The sequence below is a fragment of the Heptranchias perlo genome, chromosome 22 (genome assembly GCF_035084215.1).
Source record: "Heptranchias perlo isolate sHepPer1 chromosome 22, sHepPer1.hap1, whole genome shotgun sequence".
NCBI classification, from domain to species: Eukaryota; Metazoa; Chordata; class Chondrichthyes; order Hexanchiformes; family Hexanchidae; genus Heptranchias; species Heptranchias perlo.
In genome coordinates this window covers 41,493,768-41,517,321 of record NC_090346.1, presented here as the reverse complement: position 1 = coordinate 41,517,321, position 23,554 = coordinate 41,493,768, and the positions used below count along the sequence as shown (strand labels likewise).

At 41.7% G+C, this 23,554-nt stretch overlaps 1 protein-coding gene across 1 annotated transcript; it reads right to left on the bottom strand.

The window, feature by feature from the left end:
* LOC137340944 (alpha-N-acetylgalactosaminidase-like) lies at positions 1-22,963 on the bottom strand. The gene is made up of 9 exons (XM_068003757.1): positions 22,507-22,963; positions 21,045-21,138; positions 18,313-18,490; positions 15,783-15,957; positions 11,984-12,161; positions 9,880-9,974; positions 7,626-7,787; positions 2,852-3,049; positions 1-1,951 (listed from the first exon to the last, which is right to left on the bottom strand). The coding sequence occupies exons 3-9, from the start codon at positions 18,477-18,479 to the stop codon at positions 1,691-1,693; spliced, it is 1,236 nt and encodes a 411-aa protein (XP_067859858.1). The 5' UTR covers positions 18,480-18,490; positions 21,045-21,138; positions 22,507-22,963; the 3' UTR covers positions 1-1,690.
* Between the last annotated feature and the right edge of the window lie 591 nt (positions 22,964-23,554).

Sequence of the window (23,554 nt, the reverse complement as noted above, 5' to 3'; positions counted from 1 at the left end):
CATTTGTCCACCCCAGTCCATCACCGGCATCTCCACATCATTTATAAATAGAGGCATAGAGTACAAAAGCAAGGAAGTCATGATGAACCTTTATAAAACACTGGTGCGGCCACAACTGAAATATTGTGTCCAGTTCTGGGCACTGCACTTTAGCAAAGATGTGGAGGCCTTACAGAGGGTGCAGAAGAGATTTACTAGAATGATTCCAGGGATGAGGGACTTCAATTACGTGCATAGACATAAGTAACATTCACACCAGACGAGTGCCAGGTAATGACTATCTCCAACAAGAGAGAGTCTAACCTCCTCCCCTTGACATTCAATGGCATTACCATTGCCGAATCCCCCACCATCAACATCCTGGGGGTCACCATTGATCAGAAACTTAACTGGACCAGCCATATAAATACTGTGGCTACAAGAGCAGGCCAGAGGCTGGGTATTCTGCGGCGAGTGACTCACCTCCTGACTCCCCAAAGCCTTTCCACCATTTAGAAGGCACAAGTCAGGAGTGTGATGGAATACTCTCCACTTGCCTGGATGAGTGCAGCTCCAACAACACTCAAGAAGCTCAACACCATCCAGGACAAAGCTGCCCACTTGATTGGCACCCCATCCACCACCCTAAACATTCACTCCCTTCACCACCAGTGCACTGTGGCTGCAGTGTGCACCATCCACAGGATGCACTGCAGCAACTCGCCAAGGCTTCTTTGACAGCACCTCCCAAACCCGCGACCTCTACCACCTAGAAGGACAAGGGCAGTAGGCACATGGGAACAACACCACCTGCACATTCCCCTCCAAGTCACACACCATCCTGACTTGGAAATATATCGCCATTCCTTCATCGTCGCTGGGTCAAAATCCTGGAACTCCCTTCCTAACAGCACTGTGGGAGAACCTTCACCATACAGACTGCAGCGGTTCAAGAAGGTGGCTCACCACCACCTTCTCAAGGGCAATTAGGGATGGGCAATAAATGCTGGCCTTGCCAGTGAGGCCCACATCCCATGAACGAATAAAAAAAAAGACTGGAGAAGCTGGGGTTGTTCTCCTTGGAACAGAGGAGGTTGAGAGGAGAGTTGATAGAGGTGTTCAAAATCATGAAGGGTCTAGACAAAGTAGATAGAGAGAAACTGTTCCCATTGGTGGAAGAGTCAAGAACCAGAGGACATAGATTTAAGGTGATTGACAAAACAACCAAAGGTGACATGAGGAAAAAGTTTTTCATACAGCGAGTGGTTAGGATCTGGAATGCACTGCCAGAGGGGGTAGCGGAGGCAGATTCAATCATGGCTTTCAAAAGGGAACTGTATAAGTGCTTGAAAGGAAAAAATTTGCCTGGCTACGGGGATAGGGTGGGGGAGTGGAATTAGCTGGATTGCTCTTGCATAGAGCCGGCACGGACTCGACTGGCCGAATGGCCTCCTTCCATGTTGTAACCTTTCTATGATTCGATGTATAAATGTGCTAAATAGTGGCGTGTTCTGAAATGTTGAATTATTACCTACATGGACATTTACATTATCATCAATTTGTGTCATGATCATCACATGATTGTAATTAAAGATGAGACTAAGAGACAGCACCGCTGTAACATGCTACATATTTAAGAGTTTCATTAAACTAAGCAGCACCTTTTTTCTTCAGGTTTATATCAGATATACAAATATTAAAATCAAGACAGTTAACAAATAGGTCGGACAAAAAAAAGGACAGCTCCTGTTGGATTGACTTTAAAACTGTAAGTCTCATTTGAAGTAAAAAACCCAACAAGCTTCTTGTCAAAAACATCATAAATGTTGTAACCAAGCTTACAATCCACAATATATAGTAGAGGCAGGTTAAGTGTGAAAGACCTAGCAAGCCCATAAGTGGCTGTGTAGAGATAGGCTACAGCAAATTGTCCATCTGTCAGGATCCGCTTCCAGACTTGAAAATCTTTGTCCTACAAGCAAGAGTAAAGAGCACAAATCAACCTTCACTTTTATAGGGCTAAAACAATGTAAGAAAAACAGACAAGCCCACATTACAGTCGTATCAGTGTCCTGTTCCATAGACTGAAAGGAATTGGTTTGTTTCACCCAGTCCTTAGATGGCAGTTTCCAGATCTCATTTGGCCTGTCAGAGGAGACATCAAGTTGAAGGTAGGTACTTTCTGACAAGGTGTGGGGGGAGAAACAGTAGGATGGTTCTCCTTCCACACTTCCTGGCAGCAAGGCCGCTGAGATCAGTTTGTCTGCCAACTTTCACAGCAAGGGATGGGGCACCAAAAGAGACAAAAATTAACAAATAAAGCAGCCAAAGGCAACAAACTAGTTGACATATATAAATGGAATAATTTAGTGGCAAATTCTGAGTTGTCAGCTGAAATACTATCAGTTGACAGGTTAAGGAACACTGGCATGTTCATTTAAATGGAGCTATCATAAAAATATTAAGACCTGCTTAGCACTGCTGATTTTCTATGAAGAGGTATTACTGATGAGCTATTGGAGCATAGTAGTGACCACTAGTGGCAGAATTTGAGTTTCACACCATTTCCATTGGTCCAAGCCTCGTTCATAGGCCAATGCAATTGTTTAAGTACAATTTATTGTCAGGGCCTTAAACTTTTCAAATAAATCTTAGTTCTCCAATCCCACTGCCACTATCATTATTTGAATGTAACTGTAATATATAAAAAGCTAAGGGAGGAAAGGTCTTAAGCCACTAGAAAAATACTAAAAAATGACAGTTAACTATTTATATTTTTTGAGGTACCTCAAAACAAGAGTATTTTTAATTTTAAACCCCCCCTTCCCACATCTTATATTCAACATGTATATTAAAACTGAACTATGGCTACCTTCTCAATCCTTACGCCTTGCAGCCCTAGATGGTCCTGGTCTATATGAATAAGCAACTTGTTCTGCAGAAGAGTCTTGGCATCATCAGAGATTGTCCGTAGATCGTTGGACATAAAGAAAGGAGCTGCCAGCATTGCCCAGAGAGCCAGCTGTACCTTGCACTGGTCATAGTTCAGGCCGAAGTCACCAACAATCAGCTGAAAACAACAAACAGTGGAAGAGACCAATTAGATATTTTTGAGATTCCGGCCCTGAGTCTTATTTTTTGAATTCACATGGAAGTATTTTTTTTCTCAAAGTGTGAGAGGCCTTGTGTGATATCATGGGTTAATAATTTATAATAATTAATAATAAAGAGGCAAAAGGCGTTTCCTCGCTGCCTCAGCCGGTAAATGCACCACTTAATGTGATGTGTACATGCCGACTAACCACACTTTATATGGACAATCAGCATTCTGAAGGTCCTGTTCATATTTATCAGCCAAAATCAGCATGGATAAGATCCCTTCCTCGAGTGCCGCTCCCCAGTTCCTACCTGATGGTGCTCCTGCTGTGATTGATGGCGCTGTACATTGCTGGTGCAAATTCAGGCACTTGGCGGAGAAACCAGGAGCAGTATTTCAGAGGGAGATGGACCAGAAGCCCAGGGCAACAATTTTAGGGGAGGGTTAGGGGTCGGGGAAGAAGCTGGGAGTATCGCCTTGGAGAACTGGGGGGGGGGGGGGTGATGTCAAAAGCAGTGCTTTTGTTGAGGTGAGGGTGAGAGAAAGAGGAAAAGCCAGGTACCCGCATTTGGGAGGGGGGTTAGGTTGTTGGGGGAAGAGAGGCGGGAGATGCTGAGAGTAGCACTTTGGGGTGGGGGGTGAGAAACTGTCCGTCTGGTTTGCTTTTCCTTTTTTTGAAGATTAAAAATCCATCAATTGTGAAAAATAAACAGTTTAAAATTAACCAGAATGTTCCATTTTGTAATGCAAAAATTCAAAATGTTCCAGGCGAGTTGATGCTTGGAGCTTTCTAGAACTACACTACCATTTGGGCAGAGAGACAATATTTGGAAGAAAAGTAATAATTCTAAATTTGTTGCCTATAGCCCCACCTGGAATGATGCTATGGGCAATGACATGGGGTTTGAATCATCTCTTTCCTATCAGGCAATTTTTAAAAAAAGAAAATGAACTTATTTTTTTCTTCTTCCGGTGATAGATCTTCTGATGTTCCGGAGAGAAATAAGTTTTAAAATACAAAGAAAAATAATCCATTCCCAAAACTGGCAACTCAAGAGTAGATCTCAATAAAATTGAGCAAAATTCCTTCTTTAGATGAGAAAATATTTCCATGGCAATGTTCATTGTGGATTCTAAAATAATGAAAAATGCACCAAAGTGTCAAAAATCAAAATTTTCTAAAGAAACATTTCCCTACACCCCAAAATGAAATCTTGTGGCCTTAGCATTTTTATCCCCTTTTGAGCTTTCGTGCATTTAAAGTTAAAGAACGTTGGGTATACCCACAGCTTAAGTTATAATGCTATGTCCTATTGCACTTTAAGTATAATTGTTTGCTTTCACATGTCATTACATAGAGTTACATGTTATCGGCTTTAATTCGGGGTCGCTTCTGAACTGTCAGATTTTTGGGGCTTTTTGACTGTTATTCAGCTTTTGCTAGTTTGCTAGGTTAGCTTATGTGGTGGTAAAGTCATACAGACCAAGAAAGCCCCAGATTCAATCAGTCGCCTGTGCTCCTCGTTAATCAGGCTCAGCTGTAATGCCCTCTCCAAACAAATAGCCGGCCAGTAGTCATTATTTGTTCACTACCGCTTGATGGAAACTGGAACGATATACTTTGGTTCTGTCTTCACAAAGGAGGACACAAATAACCTCCCAGAAATGTTAGGGAACCAAGGGTGTAGTGAGAGGGAGGAACTGAAGGAAACCAGTAATAATAAAAAAAATAGTGCTAGAGAAATTAATGGGGCTAAAGGCTGACAAATCCCCAGGGCCTGATAATCTACATCCCAGAGTACTAAAGGAAGTAGCCCTGGAAATAGTGGATGCATTGGTGATCATCTTCCAAAATTCTATAGACTCTGGAACAGTTCCTACAGATTGGAGGGTGGCAAATGTAACTCCACTATTTAAAAAAGGAGGGAGAGAAAAAACAGGGAATTACAGATCAGTAGTGGGGAAAATGCTAGAGTCTATTATAAAAGATGTGATAACAGAATACTTGGAGGGCATTAATGGAATTGGACAAAGTCAGCATGGGTTTATGAAAGGGAAATCATGCTTAACAAATCTACTGGAGTTTTTTGAGGATGTAATTAGTAGAATAGATAGGGGAGAACCAGTGGATGTGGTGAATTTGGATTTTCAGAAGGCTTTTGATAAGGTCCCACACAAGAGGTTAGTGTGCAAAATTAAAGCACATGGGATTGGGGGGAATATACTGGCATGGATTGAGAATTGGTTGACAGACAGGAAACAGAGAGTAGGAATAAACGGGTCTTTTTCTGGTTGGCAGGCAGTGACTAGTGGGGTACCGCAGGGATCAGTGCTTGGGCCCCAGCTATTCACAATATATATCAATGATTTGGATGAGGGAACGGAATGTAACATTTCCAAGTTTGCAGATGACACAAAGCGGGGGTGGAATGTGAGCTGTGAGGAGGATGCAAAGAGGCTCCAATGTGATTTAGACAAGTTGGGTGAGTGGGCAAGAACATGGCAGATGCAGTATAACGTGGATAAATGTGAGGTTATCCACTTTGCTGAAAAAACAGAAAGGCAGATTATTATCTGAATGGTGATAGATTGGGAAAAGGGGAGGTGCAACGAGACCTGGGTGTCCTTGTACACCAGTCGCTGAAAGCGAGCATTCAGGTACAGCATGCAGTTAGGAAGGCGAATGGTATGTTGGCCTTCATTGCAAGAGGATTTGAGTACAGGAGCAGAGATGTCTTACTGCAGTTGTACAGGGCCTTGGTAAGACCATATCTGGAGTATTATGTGCAGTTTTGGTCTCCTTATCTGAGGAAGGATGTCCTTGCCATGGAAGGAGTGCAACAAACGTTTACCAGACTGATTCCTGGGATGGCAGGACTGACGTATGAGGAGAGATTAGGTTGACTAGGCCTATATTCATTAGAGTTTAGAAGAATGAGAGGTGATCTCATCGAAACATATAAAATTCTAACAAGACTAGACAGACTAGATGCAGGGAGGATGTTCCCGATGGCTGGGGAGTCCAGAACCAGGGATCACAGTCTCAGGATACGGGGTATGCCATTTAGAACCGAGATGAGAAGAAATTTCTTCACTCAGAGGGTGGTGAACCTGTGGAATTCTCTACCACAGAAGGCAGTGGAGGCCAAGTCATTAGATGTATTCAAGAAAGAGATAGATATATTTCTTAATGCTAAAGGGATCAAGGGATATGGAGAAAAAGCGAGAACAGGGTACTGAGTTAGATGATCAGCCATGATCATTTTGAATGGTGGAGCAGGCCCGAAGGGCCGAACGACCTACTCTTGCTCCTATTTTCTGTTTCTACGGAAGCGTAGCAGTTGAAAACGAGCAGCTTACTTAGCTGCTGGGAACTCACCACTTTCCCACCGTCTCCAATATTAACCTGCAAAGCTCTGTAGGCAGATGAGGCGCCCGCCTTAAGCAGGTGGGAACCTCATGAATTGATACAAATCAGAGTTCTATTACATATTTTAACCGGGGCCTGAGCGAGGAAGCATTCTCGCCAGGCTGAAGCAGGGCGGCAGCTGGTGGGGATGGCAATGAGGCCCTCCAGGTCAGTCAAAACATTTCCTTTGTGGGGCCAGGGAGAGCAGAAGTGCTCCTCCAGGTCCCACCAAGAATGGTGTGACCTCCCCTCCCCCGGACACTCCCCTTCCATCCCACGAGAACCTCCCAAAACCCCTCCTTGCCACTTACCTGGAAGCTGGCGGGTGGCCCTCAGCTGCCCGATCTCCCCCTGCCAGCAGCTGCTTTACGTCCTCTTCCCACTCCTTCTAGGCAAGAAGTGGTCCAGTGGTATTTAAATAAGGCCCAGCAGTTAAAATCACATGGCCTTCTGCTGCCTCTGGCGGCCAGGAAATTAGTTCACCAGAGCGTGAAAACCCGTTTCGAGTCAAAATCCATTCCTTTGTTTCTGTGCAAAGCAGTATTTCATTTTTTGTGTTTTTGAAAATTATTTGAATACAAACCGGTTGGTGAATTTGAGTACATTTTTAACTAAACTTTTAAATAAAAGTTTTTAACTTAATCTCTGCCTCTCAGCTTGATTTGCTTTGTAAAGTATAGGCTTTTACCTTTTTCACAAAATAATGGACAGTCATGGAATTCTATCCCCAAAGCATTGGGGAAAAAAATCAAGTAATAAAATACCAAGTAATAAAAACAAATTTGGCTTATTTAGACACTGTATAAAAGTAGCCCTGATAATGAATTATGTGTAACACTATTATAAAATAGTATACCTCTGACTCAACAAGGAACACCAGTTATTAAACAAATGTTTCATACCTGTCACTGGATGTATGACTTCTATTGTACCAAAGTAGTTTGCATTAATAATACTAATATAATAATAATTTGCTTTTGACTATACAATCGGAATCTCACCCAAATCCTCTCCATTTTCCCTCTTGTCAGTTGTCCACTGTGCTTTCCCCTCCTCAGTGCAAAGTGCTTTGAGGCATGATCCTGTAGTTGACCGAAATGCAAACTGTTGCAAAATGTGCACTAGCTACATATAATGTACCATATCTGGATCGTTCCATCCTCCTGGACCTGCAGCCGTCTGCAACACTTTCTGGTTGTCTCCAAACCAATCTATAATTCCTAGCACAGCTTTCCAGGAGTCATCAATATCATCATAATTTCTCCAAAGATTACAGAGTTCAGCAACTTGTGAGTAATTCACCTAAAGGAATGTGGAAGGGAAAGAAAATGTATAGTACAATGATGGGTAGCTTAGCAAAGTAATACAGCACTTGCCCTACAACAACAACAACTTGCATTTATATAGCATCTTTAACGTAGTAAAACATCCCAAGGCACTTCATAGGAGCGATTAGCAAACAAAATTTGACACTGAGCCATATAAAGAGATATTAGGACAGGTGACCGAGAGCTTAGTTAATGAGGTAGGTTTTAAGGAGCATCTTAAAGCAGAAGTGAGAGGGAGAGAGACAGAGGGGTTTAGATAGGGAATTCCAAAGCTTAGGCCTAGGCAGCTGAAGACACGGCCGCCAATGGCGGTGTGAAGAAAATCGGGGATACGCAAGAGGCCAGAATTGGAGGAGCGCAGAGATCTCGGAGGGTTGTAAGGCTGGAGGAGGTTACAGAGATTGAGAGGAACGAGGCCGTGGAGGGATTTGAAAACAAGGATGAGAATTTTTAAATCGAGGCATTGCCGGATCGGGTACCAATGTAGGTCAGCGAGCACAAGGGCGATGGGTGAATGGGATTTTGTGCGAGTTAGGGCAGCAGAGTTTTGGATGAGCTCAAGTGATACGTAGCTTTAGTTTTCTGTCATAAAGTCAGTAAGCAGGCTTGACCCTGGAATTGTGATGTGTTAACTACAACACAAAACTCTTTACATTCACAGAGGATGTTATACATAGGGCCGGAATTTGCTCTGACTGGCATGGCAAGGCTGTCCGCACATCCTGTGGACAAAGACAACGAAAATACTTACCTCGAGGTCTCTGACGTCCACTTGCTCCATTTAAAGTTTTTTCTCAGTTCAGTGCTGTGATATCAGCGCACCTTCCTTTGCACCAATAGACTCTGTGGGAATGGCAGCCACGCCCACAGAATCTGTCAAGAAGAGAAGTCCCGCCCACAAGCAGGCAAGTGAAACTCATTCATTTAAAGTGAACTTGTCTATGTTAGTGTAAATAAAAATTTAACATACCTTACTATAAAAAGCCAAGCAAATGATTTAAGTTAATGAAACTTACAGAAGTTTTTTTAAAAATTAATTTTTTATTTTTTATTTTTTTTAATGATCAAAAAATATTAAAATAAGAGTAATTTGACATTCCACATTTTTAAAATTTAATTTTTTGCTGTTTCGCAGTCATTAACATTCACCGTTCTTTTAAAAAGCAGTGTAGGGTTGGTATTTTCCAGCGTACCTTTTGGTGGCGTAAGTATCTTCATTCCAGCTGGGCAGATGAGTAAGTTTACGAATGTTTCCTGATTTTATTGACTGTAGCATAGGGTGGCCCTTTAATTCGTAACTGTCTATCCACCGGTGAATTAATGGGAGCAGTTTTGCGATTTCAGGCTTTTACTGCGCGTGCACATTTGCGAACTTGCACAATGGATTCGCCAGTGGTTGGAGAGGACGCCATTATTGAGTGGCGTCCTCAGGTGAGTAATTTCTGGCCCATAATGAAATACCTCACGGTGTTTTGTTGGGAGAGCCTAGGACTGTGCAGTAAGTAGAAGAGACGAGGTGACTGAAGGCTCAAAGAGAGGAGTTTTGTGGAGATTTTTGAAGAATGGGAGAGAAGGATAGCAATGTGAAGAAGTTAAATTCTAATGTTAGGTTAAGATATTGAAAATGAAGCTTGCAAAAGGTCGAGGTTGGACCAGTGGACCACCTGGGAGTTTTTAAACATGGCTTATTATACAGAGGCCCAAGTGGTTTGACTTTAGTGTGCTCGAGAGTCAGAACTATCACTTTTATGTCTGTTCATCTGAAACTGCTTCTCATTGATGTGAAAGTGATCGATCTCTGAGGGCAGCTACACTTCCTTGGTTTATTTGTAACTATTCTTATTTTATAAAAAAACCTTCCTTCCAGGCCTGAAAGGAGAGCAATAGAATCCTCCATAAATCTAAATACCTCTGCTGCCTTGTGGATTTGATAATCTACTGGCAAAACGAACACGGGAGCAGATTGACAGCACTGAGCCATATCAGTACATGGTCACTAATCCATAACAGATTCATAATATTGTTAAAATGTTAAGAGAGGGAAATAAAAGGTTCCTTTCTCCCACCTTTGGTGGTAGACCATCTTCATATGCTGGCCAGCTACAAGAATACACGATTGGCCTTCCTGTGGCATTGAGAGCATGGCTCATCTTTGGATAACCTAGGGAATAGAATACTGACATTAGGACTGGCAAAAATGAAACAGTAGCAACCAAAGTGCTACAGTGTTTCAGATATGGAGCATTAGGTAGCATAATACAATACATGTAAGCATTAAAAGAGTTTTATGAAAATGTTACTGTTGTGTAATAGACAATACAATTCAATAATCTTCATCAAACAGTTTGGGGGTGAAATTGGTCTTGCATGGCAAAGAAAATCAGCCGATTCGTTATTGCTTGTTTTGCACTACCGCCTAAGGTCAATTTCACCCCCTCCATGTCCTAACAAAGTCAGTTTCTCATCAAAGTCAGATTTTTCTCACTTTAATAGAAAGTGTGAACTTGGGGTGTGCATGGAATGTACTCTCAATCTTCATTGATTTTTTTTCCTGGAAACTAAATTAATTTTACACTTAGTTAATAGTTTTCCCAGGCCAAATTAAGCACAGGGAAGTTCTCCTCTATGCCCTAAAAGTTTGTGGTAAGAACTTAGTTCAGACTTGCCACCAAAAGATGAATCTTCCATTTGTTGAAATTCTTATTAAGTAAATATCCCTGAGTAGTTAACAAAATTTGACGGTAAAGAAGTTATTCATTTGTCAGGGACATCATGGTTTTCCCAAAATCTTCAAGCTACAACATACAGATTCAAACCAAGGGAGCAGGTAGAGGATACATGAAGGAAGCATAAATACCCTCATGTACTTCATGTGAAGAAGACTTGATAATGCAGGAGTGATGAAGTGACTTGCTACACCTATTAGTGGTGAATCTCAGAACTGGTGTGAATTTTTAACAACTCCATAACAAAGCCAATTAAGTGCAAAGATCTTGCCAACTCAACCAGATACTGTGCAGGAAATAGAAAGCCACTTTTACAGCTTCAGTTCCATACGTAGGCTGTAAGTACAATATTACAAACATAGAGAACATTAATAGGGTGATTGGTAGCAATAGTTGGAGAGAGAAGTAATTCTCATCATAATGCATATATACATGGAGAAGGGATTCTCAGTCACTTAACACATTTTTATTTTTCAAAATGTCTTAAAACAAAAAAATCCTTTCTTCTAGCAATTTTCTCTCCTTAAGACATTTTTTCCTTTTCATAGTACAGCTCCAGAAGAGCCAGTCACCTTGTCCAAGTGACAATTATTCATTAGTAAGTGTATGACAGCCAGATGTTATAAACTGGATAGCCAGGTGGTGAAGGATAGAATATTGAAGCCTAGTCTTCAGTTGCTTCAAACCTTTATTCACAGAGATCCACATTACCACCCCAGACCCGAGATCAACTCTCTTATAAATGGATATGAGAGTTCTGAATTGATACATACCACCTGAATACAATTAACACTAATTGCTATAAATCATATGGGTACAATTAACAGCAGACCCAATTCTGTCTTCTCCCAACATTCACACTTCTAGCAGAGGTCACTGGATAGTGGTCAAGAACAAAAATGGGTATATTGGTTTCTCCTCATTTCAACTCAGGTGTGCTGAGAACAATTCTAGTGCTCATATTGCTGCACCATCTGAGACTAGCTAACTCACTGTAGACCAGGAATTGGACCTGGGATCTACCTGGCCTGTATCGCTGAGTTAATTATATTTTTAAACTAGTGAATCACTGGGTGAACCCTGCTGATAATCTGCCATTTTAATCCCTACCAATTTGATTTTCAATATGGTGGACAGACTTCTGAAGGGAAGAAATTCAAATTTATTTACAATATTCCAAACTAAAATAAAATTGATACAATAATAAAATAGAATATTGCATTATATAATTAATACACTGATAGGATAAGTAGAATATTGTTATTTTCCCTAAATCTTTGAATATAAACTTATATTATCAGTTTATATTGACTTGTGTATTATTCTGTTCTGTCATTGTCAGGGGATAAATTATGTATTCAGTAGCTTTTTACCAAGTATCTTCCATTTATTCATCAAGATAAATTAAATGCCGCATTATTATTACATGGTATTAGGGAGGTACCTATTGCTTTTTCACTGGAGTTGGAATTGCAGCCATCAAACTTCAGCATGTCTATTTCCCATTCTGCAAATGTCTTGGCATCAGTGTCAACTGTCTCCAGTGTGGTGCCAAGATACCCACCACAGGTTGAATTGCCCAGGTCCCCATAAATTCCTAGCTTCAGCCCTTTAGAATGAACCTAGCATAAACAATGAAGATCAAGAAGTGAATAACTCAAACTATCAAGATAAAACATGAGTAAATATGACACTCTATAAAGTTCCATTTCAGTGTCTGTAGTTAGAAGATGTACACATACTTCAGTCATTACTTTAAGAAGGTAGCTGACTCAATGGCAGTAGGTTATCAATATTCTTTTACAAATCATTCTCACTGTAGTAAACAAAATGCTATTTTAACTTTTTTAATGGGCTCCTTATTTCCATTTTTAAACATTTTCCTAAATAATTGGGACTAAGTACTTGTTGACAATGATTATTAGTATAAAATGTCTCTTGGGTGAGTGGACTCTGTGGTTTGTCCTCAGTGCCTTAAAAAGGACTAGTGTCATAAATGGTTGATGGCTATTTATATCTGATCCTTAGCTAACCTCAAAAGTAAAGCAAAAACAATAAAAATGTATTCTAAGTACAATGTACTAAAACAAGATCAAATTTAGGCATTTGAAAATTAGTTTCAATCATTTTTTCCATAAATATATTTGTCTAGTTAAAAATTTCTATCAATTGAAAGTGCACCTTTGAGTTCTAACACATTTCAATTGCCTATAACGAAAGAACAAAGGGCTATTTTTTTTTATTATGAGTTTTAATACTCGTTGAATTTCCTATTGCAATCATTCCATATTACTAGAATATTGGCAAACTGAAGTCACACAATTATAAGGGTCTAAAAGAAACAAGATACTGGAGCTTGAATGCAAAAAATGATTTCAATGGGATGAAAATCGGCTGGTTTCTACAATAGTTGGGCAATCCACTCTGCTAGGCTACTGCCCAGGGGGTGGTTGAAAATTGCCCTTATTGTATCAATGATTCCTGACACGACAGGAGTTCCCTATGGCCTCAGTGCAATTTTCTCCTCTGTTTTTGCCTCCTCCATAAACAAGGAGGAAATGGCCCTTTTAGCCTTCCAGTTATTTGTGAGATCATTTGCTCCCTGGCATTCTGAATATAATTCCAATGCATCATGCAATAACATGGTGCAAACACATTAAGATTGTTGCTACTTGGTGCACTTACCCACTGAACTATAGCTCAGAGCTGCACTGTGTATCACGCCTGATACCAATGCAATAAAGATAAAACTTGGGTTGAGTGATATCACTCCCTTAATCTCTCCCTCCATATAAACTCCTCTACCCATATTCACGGCCACCACCTCGACTTTGCCATCTCACGTGGCCTCTCTACTCCCATTGTGTCAATTACGGATAGCGCCATCTCTGATCACTTCATTGTATCCCTCTCCACCCACATCCCCCTTCCCCCTCCCAACCCCATTTCCTTCTTTGTCCGCCCCTGCACTTGCAGATTCCCAACTGTCTAGCCTTTGGCCCTCCATTTGCCACGACATTTCTGAACCTACCAACCTGCTCAATCACACCCTCAACTCTACCTTTGATGCCTTTGTCCCCATTAAAACCATTACTCTCTCTCACCCTGGTCATTCCCCCTAGAATGGCCCTCACCTCCGCTTCCATACATCTAAGGGACGTAGATTTGATCGTTTATGGCAGACAGCTGGTTTAGCAATTCAGCGCCAGATCTGGCTGGACCACATGATGATCTATTGGGTCCTGATCTTTGCCAAAACTGCTCACTCTTCCTGGAATGCAAAGATAACCCCCGGCTTCTCTTCTCCACAACAAACTGTCTTCTTAAACCCCTCACCCCTGCCTCCTCCATCCTTACTTCCAACAATAAGTGCGAGGAGCTCATGGATTTCTTTGTCACTAAGATTGAGACCATCCGTTCAGCTGCATCTGCTGCTTCCCTCCCTTCCCCTAATCCACCAACCTAAGGCTCCCCTAAGGTTTCCTCCTAGCCCTAGCCCTGAACTCACATCTTTCTCTAGTTTCTCTCCTATTTCCCCTCTTGCCCTCTCCGAGCTCATCTTGACCAACACACCCACCTCCTGCTCCCGCAACCCTATTCCCACCAAACTGCTGACCACACAACTTCCCTTCCTGGCCTCCATGTTAGCCGATATTGTTAACAATTCCCTCTCCTCAGGTACTGCCCCCTCCCCTTCAAATCTGCCATCATCACACCCCATCCTCAAAAAAACTATCCTTGACCCCTCTGTCCTTGCAATCTACCACCCCATCTCCAACCTCCCTTTCCTCTCCAAAGTCCTTGAACGTGTTGTTGCCTCCCAAATGCAAGCCCATCTTTCCAGCAAATCCATGTTTGAATCCCTTCAATCAGGTTTCCGTCCCTGACACAGTACTGAAATGGCCCTTATCAAAGTCACAAATAACATCCTATGTGACTGTGACGATGGTAAACTATCCCTCCTCATCCTTCTCAACCTGTCTGCAGCCTTTGACACGGTTGACCACACCATCTTCCTCCAATGCCTCTCCTCCATTGTCCATCTGGATGGGACTGCACTCGCCTGGTTCCATTTTTATCTATCCAATAGTAGCCAGAGAATCACCTGCAATGGCTTCTCTTCCCACTCCTGCACAATTACCTCTGGAGTCCCCCAAGGATCTATCCTTGGCCCCCTCCTATTTCTCATCTACATGCTGCCCTTGGTGACATCATCCGAAAACACAACGTCAGGTTCCACATGTACACTGACGACACCTAGCTCTACCTCACCACCACCTCTTTCGACCCCTCCACTGTCTCTGATTTGTCACACTGCTTGTCTGACATCCAGTACTGGCTGAGCAAAAATTTCCTCCAACTAAATATTGGGAAGACCAAAACCATTGTCTTCGGTCCCCGCCACAAACTCCGTTCCCTAGTCACCGACTCCATCTCTGTCCCTGGCCACTGTTTGAGACTGAACCAGACTGTTTGCAACCTTGGCGTCCTATTGGACCTGAGATGAGTTTCCGACCACATATCCGCTCCATCACCAAGACCGCTTACTTCCACCTTCGTAATGTCGCCCGTCTCCACCCCGCCTCAGCTCACCTGCTACTGAAACCCTCATCCATGCCTTTGTTACCTCCAGACTTGACTATTCCAATGCTCTCCTGGCCAACCTCCCATCTTCCATCCTCCATAAACTTGCGCTCATCCAAAACTCTGCTGCCTGTATTCAAACTCGCACCAAGTCCCATTCTCCCATCACCCCAGTGCTTGCTGACCTACATTGACTCCTGGTCCAGCAACGCCTTGCTTCTAAAATTCTCATCCTTGTTTTCAAATCCCTCCATGGCCTCACCCCTCCCTATCTCTGTAATCTCTTACAGCCCGACAGCCCTCTGAGATCTCTGCGCTCCTCCATTCTTGCCTCTTGCGCATCCTTGATTTTAATCGCTCTGCCATGGCGGTCGTACCTTCAGCTGCCTAGGCCCTAAGCTCTGGAATTTCCCCCGTAAACCTCTCCACCTCTCTACCTCTCTCTCCTCTTTTAAGACGTTCCTTGTAACTTACCTCTTTGACCAAGCTTTTGGTCACCTGTCCTAATATCTCCTTTTGTGGCTCGGTGTCAAATTCTGTTTGATTACGCTCCTGTGAAGTGCCTTGGGACGTTTTACTAGGTTAAAGATGCTATATAAATGCAAGTTGTTACTGTTGTTGTTTTTGATGTCCACTTGAAATTTAAAAAAATTACTCACATAATCAGCCAGTGCTTTAATGCCACTTGGGAATCGTTCTGGATCTGGCTGAATCTTCCCATTAACATCTCTCACCATTGCTGACCAGCAATCATCAATGTTTATGTATTGATAACCCAGATCTTTCCAGCCATCCTCTACCAGCTTGTCTGCCATCGTCCTAAACAAGCCTTCACTGTTAGGTTGAAAAGCCAAGAAGATGGTCAGCAAGTTGTTTTATTTACACATTTAGGAATTTTGGTTTTTTTTTAAGCTATGTACTCAAATATCAGGTAGAGTTTGCAGACTGTCTAAAAAAGAAGTCTGAGGTATCCCCAGTATTGTGACATGAAACAATATAACAGGGATTCTCTCAGTATTCCCCAGATCCAGAGTTTTCACTCTCCAGCAGGGATGCCTAAGATCACACCAAATAAAGATGATATGTATTGAATTGCTTCCCTGGAGAAAAGGGGGGGGGGTAAAGTTTATAGGACAGCACATAGCTAGAAATGCATTAGACATTGGCTGGAGTATTTAAATAAAACACATAGGAGTATGTTACAAGGCAGTATTACACTGAGGTATTCGGAGGACATCATAAACCATTAGAACAAAGCTCCACCACTTTAACTATCATCTGAATCATGAAATGTATTACTGCCTGGAATTACGTTCCCAGCTGTTTGTTACCCAAGTATAATATATAACAAAGTACTTCCAATTTTAAGGCAATGACTGGTGAAGTTAAACAGTAGGTTGTCCAAAACAGCTACCAAAATTCTATCACCTCACTTATACTGGAATGAAACATTTTTATTTCACCAAATGTTAAAGGAAAATAATACAACGAATTCACATTATATAGAAACATAAATCAGATGGCAAATCATCTGTACCGCTTTTGCATACCCTCCTACAGGCCAATTCAAACATTATTGGCATAGGCCTTAGAAAAGGTCACCCACTCGCAGCTGGGGAAATGGTGAATGATGTGAGAGATGGGGAGACCTACAGAATTTGGAAAATGATAAACTTACAAAACTGGCATTGGAAAAAATAGAAGCAGTCAGAATGTACCACCATATGAATATAAAACCGTAACCTTACACTACAATGCAAACATCACAAGGAAAGCTAAATGACTTTAATACTACTTGACTCCAGATCCAAATCCTAGCCCACCTGCCATTTCACTTGCCTCAGTTAAGGATGTTCTTTGCTGGATGACTGGATGGAGTACCTCACACAATTGAAGTGTTCCTTGCCAATGGGGAAGTGGTGGTGGTGGGGGGAGAAACAAATTCAAAGATGTAAATTGTAGAGCTGTTCAAAATCTGTACTATTAGATGGAGGGTGGAATGGCTTAAAATGGGAGAAAAATTGGGGAAAATAATAGAAAGAGGAAAAAGAGGCAAAAAACATTTGATGACAAGCATACAGGAAGCTTGGGGTGATGTTTTGTGAACTTGCGGCTCACACCCTAAAAGGTCTGATTTAAGAGATGTGTGCTTTCAAGATACTGGGTCAGGTTAATTGGGGTTGGCTTTCTACATAAAAGGTTGAGAGCTACTGTCTTACAGAAAGTACTTTACCACTGTAGACTTCATGGTAAAAGCCCACAACTTCTCGCCCACACCTGTGCTCCCAACCAACTGTATGTGCTTCTACCGTTAAATGTATGTGTGCAATATTGGCCCCGGTTTCCGACGTACTTACGGCGAGTAACGCAACAAAGCAGGAGCAGCTATGATAGGAAATGGATAAATGCTATGTATTGGAATACCAAACTAGAAACAGGTCAGCCTTTGAACTGTTCACTAAATCTAAAATAAAACTGAGCTCTTTTAATACAGATGGTTCTGAAATAATCGATCATCAGTCTCTAGAAGGTGGCCCAACTTGGTTTCCCTGACTCACATAATATACAGCTGACATATCAATTAGTACAGCAAGTAAGGCTTACTTGCGCCATTCCATGCACTGCTAGTAAATACAGTGTTGTGCGATTGTGCAGCTTATACTATTTTTTAGTAACAACATTTGTCCTAAAGTCTTAAACAGGTAATGAACATGTTTAAAATTGAACTGATTAATCATTGCCATCTTCATCTCAGGTCTAGTAGAAACCACTGAATCAGGAACATCCTAGCTTTTTGCCTTTGTTGGCTGTTTGAAGTGCATAGCATGGTGCCTTAAGGGTCACATATAAAATTTAAGTTATTGTTACCATTAATTTGCATATATCTCAAGCTGCTAATACTGGTATTTTGATTTAGGATTTATTCACCAATCAGCTAACTGCACGAAGAAAAGGCTTTTAGAAACCCCTTGGTTCATGATTGTCAAACAGAACAAACCAGTGAGCAAGAAACACAGGCTCAAAGAGCTCAGTTGCCTGGGCTTTGTGGACTGTACTGCCCCGGCTTGTGGGTCACATACGGGCTCACAGACCATAGGTTGGATAACCCTGCAGTGGCTGGTGTGGAACACTTTTTAAGAAAGAAGTCACAGAGTTCTCTGATGTCCAGATGATACTAAAAATACATACCTAATGCAGTCATCAGGGTACGTCTTGCAATCTATGGTGCATCTGAAGCGTTCCCAGGCTATCCAGCCCATTGGGGGAGTTCTCGCCAAACCATTATCCAGAGATTGGCATGGTCCAGCTAGTGCCAGTAGGAAGGATATGAAGAGGGAAAGTATCCTGCAATGCATAAAGACCCTTTCTGGGGGGGGAAAATGCCTTTTTAGCCACATTAGTTTTAGTACCCATTAATATATTTCTATTATGTTTTGCTGAGTCTATGATTATTAAAAAGTTGCAACAAGTCAGGGGTAAGGGAACTTTAAGCAAAATCTCAAATCACTTTCTAAAATTTATAATTAAAGCCATATTCCAATCCTCTAATGATTTACACAAACAAAAGACAAGAACACAAGAACACAAGAAATAGGAGCAGGAGTAGGCCAATCGGCCCCTCGAGCCTGCTCCGCCATTCAATAAGATCATGGCTGATCTGATCCTAACCTCAAATCTAAATTCATGTCCAATTTCCTGCCCGCTCCCCGTAACCCCTAATTCCCTTTACTTCTAGGAAACTGTCTATTTCTGTTTTAAATTTATTTAATGATGTAGCTTCCACAGCTTCCTGGGGCAGCAAATTCCACAGACCTACTACCCTCTGAGTGAAGAAGTTTCTCCTCATCTCAGTTTTGAAAGAGCAGCCCCTTATTCTAAGATTATGCCTCCTAGTTCTAGTTTCACCCATCCTTGGGAACATCCTTACCGCATCCACCCGATCAAGCCCCTTCACAATCTTATATGTTTCAATAAGATCGCCTCTCATTCTTCTGAACTCCAATGAGTAGAGTCCCAATCTACTCAACCTCTCCTCATATGTCCACCCCCTCATCCCCGGGATTAACAGAGTGAACCTTCTTTGTACTGCCTCGAGACCAAGTATGTCTTTTCTTACGTATGGAGACCAAAACTGTATGCAGTATTCCAGGTGCGGTCTCACCGATACCTTATATAACTGCAGCAATACCTCTCTGTTTTTATATTCTAGCCCCCGAGCAATAAAAGCCAACATTCCATTGGCCTTCTTGATCACCTGCTGCACCTGCATACTAACTTTTTGATTTTCTTGCACTCGGACCCCCAGATCCCTTTGTACTGCAGTACTTTCCAGTTTCTCGCCATTAAGATAATAACTTGCTCTCTGATTTTTCCTGCCAAAGTGCATAACCTCACATTTTCCAATATTGTATTGCATCTGCCAAATCTCCGCCCACTCACCCAGCCTGTCTATATCCCCTTGTAGGTTTTTTATGTCCTCCTCACTCTCTACTTTCCCTCCCATCTTTGTATCATCTGCAAACTTTGATATGTTACACTCGGTCCCCTCCTCCAAATCGTTAATATAGATTGTAAAGAGTTGGGGACCCAGCACCGACCCCTGCGGAACACCACTGGCTACCGGTTGCCAGTCTGAGAATGAACCATTTATCCCAACTCTCTGCTTCCTGTTAGATAACCAATCCTCCAGCCATGCCAGAATATTACCCCCAATCCAGTGATTCTTTATCTTGAGCAATAATCTTTTATGTGCCACCTTGTCGAATGCCTTCTGGAAGTCTAAATACACTACGTCCACTGGTTCCCCTTTATCCACCCTGTACGTTATGTCCTCAAAGAACTCAAGTAAATTTGTCAGACATGACTTCCCCTTCGTAAAGCAATGCTGACTTTATCCTATTAAATTATGTTTATCCAAATGTTCCGCTACTGTCTCCTTAATAATAGACTCCAAAATTTTACCCACCACAGATGTTAGGCTAACTGGTCCATAATTTCCAGCCTTCTGCCTACTACCCTTTTTAAATAAGGGTGTTACATTAGCAGTTTTCCAATCTGCCGGGACCTTTGCCGAGTCCAGAGAATGTTGGAAAATTATTACCAAAGCATCCACAATCCCTACTGCCACTTCCCTCAAGACCCTCGGATGTAAGCCATCAGGTCCAGGGGATTTATTCGCCTTGAGTCCCATTAATTTACTGAGTACCAGTTCCTTAGTGATTTTAATCGTATTTAGCTCTTCCCCCCCCCCCTAGAGCCCCCTGTTTGTCCAGTGTTGGGATATTCTTAGTGTCCTCTACCGTAAAGACTGAAACAAAATATTTGTTCAGCATTTTTGCCATCTCCATGTTTCCCACCATTAATTTCCCGGTCTCATCCTCTAAGGGACCTATGTTTGCCTTAGCCACCCTTTTTCTTTTTATATAACTGTAGAAACTCTTGCTATCTGTTTTTATATTTTTTGCTAATTTATTTTCATAATCTATCTTCCCTTTCTTAATCAATCCTTTAGTTACTTTTTGCTGTCTTTTGAAGACTTCCCAATCTTCTATCCTTCCACCAAACTAGAAGTCTAGCCTACTTTACTTCAAAATATTGGCACAATTTCATAATTGTTTTTAACCATGAGAATTTTTTTCTTCAGCTATTTTTCCTGTCATCTCAAGGACATCAGGAGATTCAGGTGGGCCATCAAATAGCAAATTGCTCCAATTTTAGGTGCAAAAAAATAGCCTTTGCCCTTTTATGAATATTTTTTGAAAATTCATTTTCTTTGCCTCCTCCCCATCATGACATAGCCCAAAATTTCCTGGCTGACTTTAGGCCAAACACCTCTCGCTTTGGAAACTGAGATACCTTTTGTTGATATTAGTATTGGTAATGGTTAGTAATAATATTAGTTAATATATTAAGATATTAACCTGTGGGGAAGGAGGGCTACAAACTTCCAGTGTTTTGGTTGTTTTCTATTCGTGTTCCTGAGTGCTAGCACCCTGGTATAATTTGATCACGGTCCTTTAAAAAAATGCAAAGAAATAATTATGATGACATTGGGGCCCATAATGGACTACAGCTTATGTCTTGTCCAAAATGCTCTGTGCAGCCCTCAGTTAACCTCCACTAATCTCACTTCAGCTGTTAACTGAGGGGAATGGACCCCAAACTCCTTTAGTCTGTAGTTTAGTCAACATAAGATGCAGTCATGCAGAACAACTTGGAGGAAGTGCTACCCACCTTTCTCTCTCCAGGCAGAATAATCCATTTCCTCTTAAGAACTTGTTAACCTGTAAACCCCAGCCAATTGATTAAACAATGATTAACATTACACAGAGAAGGAAGGAAGGTTTTGCATTTTGTCACATGCTGCCTTCTGGCTCCTTTTGTGTTGCCATCTTCATTTTTGTTTAAAGAGTAACAGTCTCGAACTGTGCACCATTTTGTGAATTACATGAGCTATACCTGACCCGGGTTGGAGCGGTGGGGCGTTTGGTGCTGGGATGGGTGCTTGAAATGGGAAACTGTTCTAGCCCCTGGTATTCCCCTGATAAATATAAATAAAGCTTCCCTCCAAAAATTCAGGAACTTGTGTACGACTCACTTTAGCTCAAGGGGAGGAGGGATGAGGGGGAAATCACAGTAAACTAGTTTGTGATGTCACTTTGTCATTGTGATATCATTATAGTGGAAAATTGTCTTTTATTCCCTTTACCATACCTGTACATCAATGCCTTAAATAAGTCACACTGCATTACTTTGAATGTCAGTATATCGGTGCCCCCATAAAGCAATCTGATAAACTGCACAGTCCTACAATCTCAATATATAGTTCATTCATATTCATTTCGGATTCGGTTTCTTTTCTTCTCACGGTTCGCGCCCATGGGTTTAGCTGAAAGAAGCTACAGTAATATAATTCTCAAAAATATTGTCAGCACACATTACAACAAAGGGTCACCGGAACATACGCGTTGATTACTCACAATAATTACAGGGTCGATTCGCCGTTTTCAGTTACCTGCCTGTTCGTGGCGTAAACTTCGCCTAACGCCAGGACAAGGGTGACACATAGCATTATATTCACAATCTTAATCCTGTGTAGAGTCACAATTACATTCTCCAGAGTAACCAACATCCCCCCTTTAACGGTGCTAGGTAAGACAGTTATAGAAGACGGATTTTATATATATATATGTAGATTTCAAACGGAACCGGCTAATTACAATCATTTGCCCTTGTTTTTTCTGCAAAGCAATATTTAATGGATTCCAGGAGTAAACCAACTCGTCGTTCAACTCCCGCTACATTAAAATATATGATTAGTGGCCTGTTTAATTTACGATAAGGAGAAAGATCTTGTGAGCCGTACCTGCTGGTGACACTCACCTGAGGTCACCTGGTGATGTTTGTGTAGTGTCAGTGTCTTCTGGCTTCAGGGAGAAGAACGCATGGTCCTGCCGGCTGCCTCAGAGCGCTCAGTTAACAGGGGGAACATGCCAGACAGAAACCGCGATTCAATCTAAAACGTCTCTATTGTAAAGAAGCCGAATTCAGTTGGTTCCAGGTGAAATGGTCACTAATGGAGTAGCACTGAAAGCGTGAGGGGAGGTGGGGAGTGGTCGCGGATAACCACATATGATGCTCTTGACTTCCCTTGTAGCCAAAAGACACATTGTGATGGGATATAAGTCATCCATATCGTCACTAAAGGAACAACAGACCAACATAATTTACAATAAATTAACACAGAAAGGGTGATATGTGGAACATTAGGTAAATTGGACCTGTCTGGAAGAATGAGGAATAATTCTGAACAGTCCCTGTGCAACTCGGAAGAGGGATAGTGGGGTAAGTCAGGTTGGACGTGGGAAAGACGGCACATGTCCTTCCAAATTCGAAGAATTATCTCCACTCAAGGGTGAAACAATGCAACAGCTAGAATCTTTGAGGACGAGAGGAAAATAAAGTTAGTTAATAGATAGACTGACAACAACCTTATTTAATAATTAACTAAATTCACTGATCCATTCAGAGAATGGACAGTTACTGGGTCTACCAATAATAATTAAAAATGTAGTTAAGGGGCCCCACTCAACCATGAGATGCAGGTATCTGGAGATAACCCATTCGAATGTGGGACCACCCTCCACTCCAGACAAACTCAGATCTATCGGTCGAGTGCCCAGAAAGAACCAGAGAGAAGTACAAAGAGCATCTGAAACAGATAAAGGCTATGGCAGCGTATGCTCGTTTAACAGCACTAAATTTCCCCAGTTAGGATAAGGGTAAAGAGTGTAAACCATCCAAATGGATAGTCAAACATAAATGGGAACTTAGTTGTCTAAGCTGTTAACTGAGCTATCTCAAATTAGGCACCGTGTACATAATTCGGGACCTGATCTGTGTCGGAATAAAGATTTCAGATATGGGGTCC